The 10,252-nt window shown below is 41.9% G+C and overlaps 1 protein-coding gene across 1 annotated transcript in view; it reads right to left on the bottom strand.

Annotated features, from left to right (window-relative positions):
* The window catches only part of LOC103603683 (chromosome unknown open reading frame, human C20orf26), a gene marked incomplete at its 3' end in the record, with an annotated part of 35,392 nt that overhangs the window by 18,235 nt on the left and 6,905 nt on the right, over positions 1-10,252 (bottom strand). The window contains 4 exon segments of the mRNA XM_008588253.1: positions 4,502-4,628; positions 4,746-4,813; positions 5,857-5,934; positions 9,119-9,265. Coding sequence (XP_008586475.1) covers positions 4,502-4,628; positions 4,746-4,813; positions 5,857-5,934; positions 9,119-9,265 — 420 coding nt within the window.

Here is a 10,252-nt window from a genome sequence, read left to right as displayed (position 1 = left end):
CAGTGTGTCTGTTTTTATGACAGTGCCATGCTGTGTAGGTTATTATAGCTTTGTAGTATAGTTTAAGGTCAGGTAGTGTTATGCCTCCAGCTTTATTTTTATTTATGTATTTATTTATTTATTTTTGCTCAGAATTGCTTTGGCTATGTGTGGTCTTTTGTTATTCCATATAAATGTCTGGATAGTTTTTTCCATTTCTGAGAAAAATGTAATTGGAATTTTGATGGGGATTGCATTGAATTTGTATATCACTTTGGGTAGTATGGACATTTTCACAATGTTGGTTCTTCCAATCCAAGAGCATGGGATATCTTTCCATCTTCTTGTGTCCTTTCTAATTTCTCTCAGCAGTGGTTTGTAGTTCTCATTATAGAGATTTATCACATCCTTGGTTGGAAGTACTAGCCAGAGCAACCAGAAAAGAGAAGGAAATAAAGGTCATCCAGATTGGAAAAGATGAAGTCAGACTGTCCCTGTTTGTAGAGGACATGATCTTATATATCGAACAGCCTAATGCCTCTACAAAAAAACTCTTGGAGTTGATAAATGATTTCAGCAAAGTTGCAGGATACAAAATCAACACACAAAAATCAGTAGCATTTCTATTCTCCAATAGTGAACATGCAGAAACAGAAATCAAGAAAGCTTGCCCATTTACAATAGCCACCAAAAAAATAAAATAGTTAGGAATTGAGTTAATCATCTGTGCCTTTTAAATTGCCAAATCTAATGGTCTCTTTTTCATACTCAAATGATTTCATTTCCCTGCATTTTCGGCCACTTAAGAATCTTTGACTTCTATAACACTCCTCCCCTTCTCTTCCAGTTTGCTTTATTATTATTAAGTGCTCACTGTTATCTTTCAAAATTATGCCCTGGTACTCTGCTTTTTCACTTTAAAATCCCCCCTGAACAAGACAATCAGCTTCATTTTCATGATCTTCCCACTTAAATACATATCAATAACCTGCAAATCGTATATCTATCTACAACCCGGTTTCTCTCTCAATTTCTATTTCCAACTCTCCTGTCCATCTAAATTTATTATTTCTACTTTAAGCCAATGAAACTACCATTCCCCTAAAGCTTGAAGGCCCTGAGTCACCATTAACTCATTCTCATCCTTCAGCTTCTCCATCCAACTGGTAACCAAATCCCATGTTCCCTCTAAAACATCTCTCTGCATCTATGCACCTGCCCTGATCCTTCCCCGACCTGGGTCTCTGTGACCTGTCACTCCGTGAAGTCTAGCATGTAACATTTCTTGGCCAGACTAATCTGTGTTCCTCCTCTATCAGCCACTGTCCACATGAAAATCAGTTATCTTTTAAACATACAGTTCATATCCTGCCTTTCCTTTTCAGTGCTCCCTGTTGGCTCCAGGAAAAAGTGTCTGCATTCCAGGTCTACCTTTGCTACCCAGTGGGCTGCTCTTTCTCCTCACACCTGGAACTGCAGCCACACCTGCCTACCTGCCTGTTAATGTGTATTACAGGGGCTTTCCTCCTACACACCTTTGCCCATTCTGGCTGAATTCTGACTTATCCTTCCAGACCAGATTCAGAGGCTACCTTCTCAGTGAAACCTTTTTTCTTTTAAGTAATCATTTAATTGAGGCATAATAACATATAGTAAAGTGCACAGATCTTTAGAATGCAGTTCGACAAGTTTGGACAACTGCACACACCCCCATCGATACACAGAGCATTGCCATCACCCCAGAATTCCATCTTATCCCTCCCACCCACTCTCACTCTTCCTTCCACCAGAGGCAAACAACCATTGATCTGATTTCTGTTTCCACAGATTAGTTTCATCTGTTTTGTGCATCATGAAAGTGGAATCAATGGTATATGGTTTTTGCTTCTATGTCTGCCTTCTTTCACTCATAAACTTTCTGAGACTGATTCCTGCTGTTGTAATATAAGTAGTTTAATCCGTTCAATTGCTGAGCAGGATCCATTGTATAGACATACCACCGTTTGTAAGTGTAAACAACATTTACTTCTTCATGGACATTTAGAGTTTTGGGGGGGATGGAGGGGTTGCAATGACACTGTCTTCTCTCTCTGCGCTTCCCTCTTCTAAGCTACACAGCATTAATTTATTGTACATGGGTCTCTCTTCCCCACTTTACTCTAAGCCCCTTTGTAATAATAATATTTAATATCTTTTGGGCACTTACATGTGACAGGAAGTGTGCTAAGTGCTTGATTTCCATCAGCTCATCAATCATCACAACAATACCATGCTATAGACAATATGCTTACACCCACTGACAGAGAGGAAGCTGGGCCCTGCAGAAGTCAAGTTCCTTTTTAAAGTTAACCCATCTGGTGAGGAGCAGAACCAAGATCAGAATCAAGATCCATCTGATGCCAGCATTGCAAACTCTTAACAGTGATGCCATAATACTACACATCTGGTCATGAGGAGGCTCTCACTTTTTAAAAAGTTAAATTCAATACTTTTCTGAAGAAATTCAGCACTCATCAAATATGGCAGTGGTTGATCCAAGAAGACACAATCTATTCTTCACTGATAAGCCAAGCAACCGCCCCTGAGATGGTTTCATAATGAATTCTTATTTCAAAACAGCCCTTCTATTTTGCTCATAATTTCATGAGCCAGAACTCTGGCAGGGCTCGGCTGGGCAGTCCTCACTTGGGGTCTCTCATGTGGCTGCAGTCAGATGTCGCCTGGGCTGGATGTCATGATGGCTCACTCACACAGCTAGCAATCCATGCAGACTGTCAGCAGGAGCCCAGCTTGGACTATCGACCCTGCACCAACACGTGGCCGCTCCAGCCCAGCAGTCACAGGGCAGTCAGAGGCTGATTTCTTCCTGAGCAAGCATCCTAAGAGAAACAGGCAGAAGCTTCCCAGCCTCACAAGTCCCAGAGCATTTCTTCGGCCATGCTCCACTGGTCAAAGCAGTCACAAAGAACACAGCTTCAGGCAGAAGAGATGAAGACACCAGGGCTTGATAAGAGGAATGGCAAGGTCACATCACAGGGGAGCTAGTAGGGTGGACAATGGTATGGTGGCTATCTTTGGAAAACACCAGCTGCCACAGCCCTCTCCTTAAGATGGTCTGATTTGGGTCAGTCACACAGGACACTGATGGTAAAGACCTTCAATTTGGAAAATTCCTCTTTGGGATCAATAGCATCCTCATTCACTGAATGTCAGAAATTAGGTGGGTTTTACTGGGAAATCTAAATAGGGAGATTCATTTTTAAATTTGTTCATTTAAAAGTTAGTTTATTGGCATGGGACCAGGAATGTGTGTTTTCAGAAACCCATAGTAGTAAATGTATAACTTTACAGCCACGTTGAACAAAATGAGTATCTTCAGATAGTTAATTTTGCAATTTATGTCATCAAGGGGAACTGTAAACATCTCCAAATGAAGTAATGCTTATGAGTATTGTAAAAAATACCTAATCCACATGAAAAAGTACTCACCATGACTAATCATCAGGGAAACGCAAATTAAAACCACAATGAAATATCTCACTCCAGTTAGAATGGCTATTATCAACAAAACAGAAAATAACAAATGCTGGCAAGGATGTGGAGAAAAGGGAGCTCTCCTGCATTGTTGGTGGGAATGGAAATTGGTACAGCCATTGTAGAAAGCAGTACAAAGTTTCCTCAGAGAACTAAAAATTGAACTACCCTATGACCCAGCTATCCCACTACTGGGTATATTCCCAAAGGAAATGAAATCAATATATCAAAGAGACACCTGCACTCTCATGATCATGGCAGCACTGTTTACAATAACCAAGAGATGAAATCAACCTAAATGCCCATCAAAAGATGAATGGATAGGGCCAAGCCCGTGGTGCACTCGGGAGAGTGCAGCGCTGGGAGTGCAGCAGCACTCCCGCAGCGGGTTCGGATCCTATATAGGGATGGCCGCTGTGCTCACTGGCTGAGCGCAGTGTGGCCGGTCTCAAATAAAAAGAAAAGATGAATGGATAAAAAAAAACTTGTGTTTTATATGGAAATAAAACAATGGAATACTATTCAGCTATTTTTAAAAAATGAAATACTCTCATTTGCAGCAACATGGACGGAACTGGAGACCATCGTGTTAAGTGAAGCCAGAAACAGAAAGATAAACACCACATGATCTCACTCATACGTGGAAGCTAAAAAAAAGGTAGTTCTCATAGAAGTAGAGAGTAGAATAACAGTTACCAGAGGCTGGGTGAGGAAGGGGGACTGGGGGAAGGGAAGTGGTGGATTAATGGATACAAAGCTATGCTATCTACCCTAAGTGAATCAATGTGTAGTATATGCCTGTATTGAAACAACACACTGTACCCCCAAATATGTACAAATAAATGTTAAAATATTTTTTTAAATTTTATCCAAGCTATGATCACTTAGAGTAAAAACTGGCAATTTAAATAAAGCCTCTTGTTAAATTTAAAGACTCTTCACAGTCTCAGTGAAGCTTAGGTTACACAAGGCACTGCCCCAGTTGTACCTGGCTTTGCAGATGTGTAGCTGAGGGCAGTTGCTGTGCCTATGACATATATGTACTGCAAAGTCCTCCTCATATGTCAGACAGAGAACGTTCCCCACTTGGTCAAAAACAGTTATGAGAGTTGAGCTTAAACCACAGAGCTAAAGAAGTTTGGCCTCATTTTATCAAGGAATAACTTTGGGACTTCAGAAGAAAATATAGTTTCCATTCTACTGGGGACAGGAGGTGGCTGAATGGGCCTTACCTAGGCTCATGTAGGACGGCACTATGAGAAATATGAAGTGCAGTTCTGGCACCGCCTTGAACACAATCCTGGCAAGGAAAGAGAAGGTGGGACGGTGTTAATAGCAAAGCAATTCCATTAGCTGGTACCTTATAGAGACAGATGCTGTCGCCTAAAAAACGAGTTGTTCAGGGCCGGCCCGGTGGCGCACTGCTACAGTGCGCTGCTTGGGAAGCGCAGCGGCGCTCTTGCCGAGGGTTCGGATCCCACATACAGACCGGCCGCTCACTGGCTGAGCAAGGAGCTGGGGCAACACCGAGGGTTGCGATCCCGTTGCCGGTCCCGGTCCGGTACGGGCGCAACACTGAGGGTTGCGATCTGTTGCCGGTCACGAAAAAAGACAAAAAAAAAAAAAACGAGTTGTTCATAAACCTACATGGGCTCCTTTGCTCCCTGCCTCCAAAGGCAAGAACATCTTCAAGGCAATTTCTTTTTTCCCCTCTACTTTGTCCTAGATTCCAAAAGGCCCCTTTTCTATCTGTCCATGGAGGCAGAGAGAATAAAGGGTGCCATGTTCATATGACACACCAGATTTCTGCTAATATTAACCTTTGACCTGGCATCTGGACATTCTGGTGTGACATTACAAAGTGACTTGAAAGCAGAGGCCACCACCCCCAATGTCTGTGCAGGCTGTCAGGGCTGCATCACTATGACTCAGTAGCTCTGCTGAGCATATTTTGGTGCAACCTCTTATTCAGGAAGCTTCTGCAGTCTGTCATGTTAGTCAACATTTCTAAAGATAAGATTGAGGAAAACTATTTTTAGAAACATCCAAGCTTGTGACTTTACTTTTCCCCACTCCCCCCTAAATTAATTTCTTTAAATGACTGCACCACCTGTTTGCCTCAAATGAGAGCAGTTAGAGATGCACACTGAACAGAGAATGGACTCAAAGAATTAGATCATTTTCTTTCAGAAATACCACTGCTATTCAAAGTAAACGCTTTAATATCACCACAAATTACAAGCAAATTAAATCCCCCCCCAAATTTCACATCATTTTAAAAATATTTCAAAACTACCCACAGGATCTTTTTCATGTTCACCACTGCAAGGCCTGTCCACTCACCAAATGATCTTTTTGCAACATCCAACGGAATACTCATCCATGGCTGCAAAGAGGTGCATGAACAATGTATTCAGAGGCTGCCGGAGGAAAGAGAACACAGATTAAAGGCTAAGTCAGCATTCAGGCTAGGGCAGGGCAGGGTGGGAGGAGGATTTCAGAGCAGCCATAGACACAGAGCTGCTGGCATATGTGGGTGATATTTTATGTGTAAGTGATGAGACACCCAGGCAGCATTTGAGCTGTTTCACTGACTCTCTTCATGGCCTTCTGTCCTCCTAGATCAGAATTATTCAAGGAAACAGGATTCATAAATGAGTCCAGAGCACCTGGCCCTTCCTCCTGCTCTCACGGATGGGCTGTGGGCAGGGAAGAGCCTGCAGGAGAGTGAAATCGATTATTAACTCAGTAGCCTTGTCCTCAGGGGTGTCTATACCAAGTGAAAGACAATCCCCCTTTTCCCAAGGCTCTTGAGTCAGCAGCTGCTGTTCTATTCATGCGACACAAGGGAAAGATTCTCTTATGAATTTAAAGGATAGAAGGCAAATCCCACATTATGAATCCAATGGCTTGTTTTGTTCGACATTCCCAAGGTCAGAATCAAATTTTAACTACTCTGGAGATCCAGAAAACCTGGGAGATGAAAACTCAAAGTAGCAAGATCCTAACATGACTTTCAGGTTAAATCTTCCTGGTTGTTAGAGAAACTTGTCCCATACTTCTGAAGACATTTTTAGTAGCCTAAATAATGAATAGTTGGTCTATACATTCATACATTGGTCTGCTAAACTTGCTACCCCTGTGTTTATGAGCAAATCTTCAAATTCTAGAAATAGTGCAAATGTGAGGTCATTGCCAGTGAAGGTAGTGCTTGCACCTAGATCCGGGCAGCGGGAGTGCTGTCTGTATTTCTTGTCTGTAATTTTCTCAATGGGCTTGGTTTGCCAGTTGTAGGTCTGTGTGCCCTCTCTCCACTCCTGTTACGTGGGGTGTGACTCAGAAGCACTCAGAAGGAAATGGGCTATGCATAAAATGGTAGGAGAATCAGCAGTTTGATTCACCAGCTTGAGAACTTTCAAAAGGCAATACACAAACTCCAAAGTCCAGACAACAAGAGCAACAACAATGCTGTTACGTGGGGTGTGACTCAGAAGCACTCAGAAGGAAATGGGCTATGCATAAAATGGTAGAAGAATCAGCAGTTTGATTCACCAGCTTGAGAACTTTCAAAAGGCAATACACAAACTCCAAAGTCCAGACAACAAGAGCAACAACAATAACATGATTTTAAGCACTTTCTATATATTAACTCATTTAATCCCATAACAATCTTACCAACATTTACTTTATGTTCTGAATAGGACTAGCCTTAGAAGCATATGGTTTATTACTTGCTCGATTTGCCTTCCAAGTCTTCTTCTCCTTCAGAAATATTACAATTCAAGATTTATTCTTTAGCTTTAAAATACAAATCATCACACCAGTTGCAAATACCACTGGGATAGATAATACAATAAGCCTTAAGGCTCTATACCAGTGCTGCACAATAGAAAAATAATACGAGCCACAAATGCAAGCCACAAATGAAATTTTTAATTTTCTAATAGATATATTTAAAAAGATAAAATGGTGAAATTAATTTTTAATATATTTTATTTAACTTATATTCAAATTATCATTTCAACAAGTAATCAATATAAAAAATTGTTCAGGATATTTTACACTCTTTTTCTTTCCTACTAAGTATTTGAAATTTGGTGTATATTTTATCCTTACAGCAGATCTCAATTCAGACTAGCCACATTTCAGGTGTTTAACAGCTACCTATAGCTGGTGGCTACCATATTGAACAGCCTGGCTCTGCACTGTTGTAGGAAGTAGTTTAAAAAGAAATAATCTTAAGAGAAAAAGAAAAGAAACAAAAGGGAAAAGAGATTATGAACAATTTATCATTTATAATTACAATTTATAATTTTCAAAAAGGCAAAAATCATGGCCCTAATGCAGACATAAAATGAACACACGGCAGAGATTTATTCAACTTAACTCATCAATTAATGAGGCAACTAGTGAGATGATAAAAAATGATTCCCTGCACTTGAGGAGGTGGATACTTCAGATCACTTAATAAGGGAATGTAAGAACAAGATTGCTGGGTTAGATACAAAACAGTTCACATTTCACGGGGCCATAATCCATAACCTTTGAGGTTAGCTCTTTCACCAGACAGGAATTATTGACATCTCAAATGGACAAAAATCTGCATGTTAACAACTGTTCCTACAGAACTGTAAAATACCCAGTCAATGGAAAGTCAATCAAAGGCACAAGCATTGACTGAGAGAAACTTTTTGGTCTATTTCTGATCTTGGGATAGCCTTTTTGACAATGATCACTGGGTGTTCAGGAGGGCAGGGGTAGGAGAGAGCACAGAAGGTGAGGGGAAGGGTCCATCCAGCTGAATAGAGGCTGAACAATTTGCTCAGGGGCATGCATGTATGCACATGCACACCATGAGAGAGGGGTGAATTCACTCATGCACTCGGTTGGCATCCCCACTTTTTCTTACATCCAGGCTCTAGGAACATACCACTGAATTCCACTGACAGGTGAGGGCACTGCCCAGAGTTGCAGCCTCTGGCTTTCCATAGAAACTGGGGCTGGTCTTTGGCCTGGCTCTGGCAGGCTGTGTGCAGGGAAAGCTCAGACCTGGCACCAGGTACCCAGGCCAGACTCCTAGGAACCACTAACCTAGCTCCCGTTAGCTGACAGGATGCCATGTGCCCACAGCTAGAAGGCATCAAGTAAGCCAGAGTCTACAGGGCATGCTGGAAATTATAGAGTGTGACATAAGTCTGATGCTCTGTTGTCATGATTACAAGGGCAAATGAATAGCAGGCAGGTACCCTCTGAGCATATCAAAGACTTCAGACACCAACACCCATAGAATGATGTGAGAGCTGGAACATGTTTGACACGCCCCCTTATTCCTGATCCGAGCCCTCATTAGCAGAGTATGTCTGGGCCTTGCCAGCAGCTGGGTGATTTGCCTCCTACCTATCCATGCCTGTCCCCTCTGGCTTCTTGCTCTCCACCCTCCTTTCCTCCTCACCAGCCAACTTCATCTTTAACTGTCAAGGTATTGTATACATACTTTCTGTTTGAGTTTTGGACTGCTCGGCCCCAAACCGAAAAGACATTATTGCAAACACAGGACTTCACAATTAAGGCTGTTCTAATAAGCATTGTGCGGTGAGTTCTTAATGTGCATGTTATTTCACCGTCGAGCTCCCTGAACACTGAAACCCAGTCATCCTGCTTGGCAACATTCCAGTTGGGATAGTCCAGGAAGGTGGCCTGGGCCATGATCTCCTTGTCATTGCAGAGGGTAATAGCAAGGTTTGCCTTTTCTCTGTGGAAATGATTAAAATTGCACACATGATCGAGATCAGCAAAAGTGACACAAGGACATGTCATTCTCTCCCTCCTCAGGCTGCTGGAGCTCAGCGGCTGCCGCATGGTCTCATAATCTTTGGCAAAGGTGGAAAGGATGTTGCAGCAACTTTGGGGAAGATCTTTCAGGACATCTGGTGCCATCAACTAAATTTCTATTTAAAATTGCACTTTATTAGAAAGGTGCTATGTTTATGATATCAAGTGTCTAATACCCTTCCCTTGGAGATTGGCTCGGAAATGTATTTGAGGGCACAGTTTTCCCTATTCTCTCCATATTGCTACTACTACTGTGTTGGCCTAAATGTGTACAGTTACGGTGGCCACTTGTCCCTCTTTGCCCAGGACTGAAGGAGTGTACACAATATGGGACTCTCATTGATAAAACCAGGGAAGTTCTGGGCAAACTGGGATGAGCTGGTTACCTCCAAACAGGCACAGCAGCAAAGCTAAGCGTTTAGCTTCATCCCTATCAGCATTCTTAAGAAGCAATTTCTCCAAATCCTGAGCCCTGTCCCTCAGCTAATTGATTCATATGGAATCTGATCTTCTGAGATATCACTTGATCCAGCGGCAAAAATGGAGACCCTGAGGGGTCTTGCTTAAACTAAGGCAACCCAGCGAGTTAATTAAGCAAAAAAATGAGAAGCAGGACTTCCACCTCTTATTCGGGTGGTTGTCTTGATGACCCCAACCAACTGCTGCCCTGTCCTATGTCCTACCAAGACAGCAAGAGCTATGACTTAGAGAAAGTATATAGTTCACCATATGGAGAACCGTTTGCCTATAAATTGAAATGCAGTTTTCACTTTTTCAGCAAAATGAAAACTACTGGTATCCTAATTTGGAAGGAAAAATATTTAAACATTCCCTCAAAAAAAAAATAAAAGAAGGTAGGAGCTACCCATTTTCCTTATTGAGGAGAATAGGGGAGAAGAAAGCATAC

This window comes from Galeopterus variegatus, unplaced genomic scaffold (genome assembly GCF_000696425.1).
Source record: "Galeopterus variegatus unplaced genomic scaffold, G_variegatus-3.0.2 Scaffold4742, whole genome shotgun sequence".
Taxonomy (NCBI): Eukaryota; Metazoa; Chordata; class Mammalia; order Dermoptera; family Cynocephalidae; genus Galeopterus; species Galeopterus variegatus.
The sequence above is the reverse complement of the archived record's forward strand: the minus strand, read 5'-3'. Positions and strand labels throughout refer to the sequence as shown.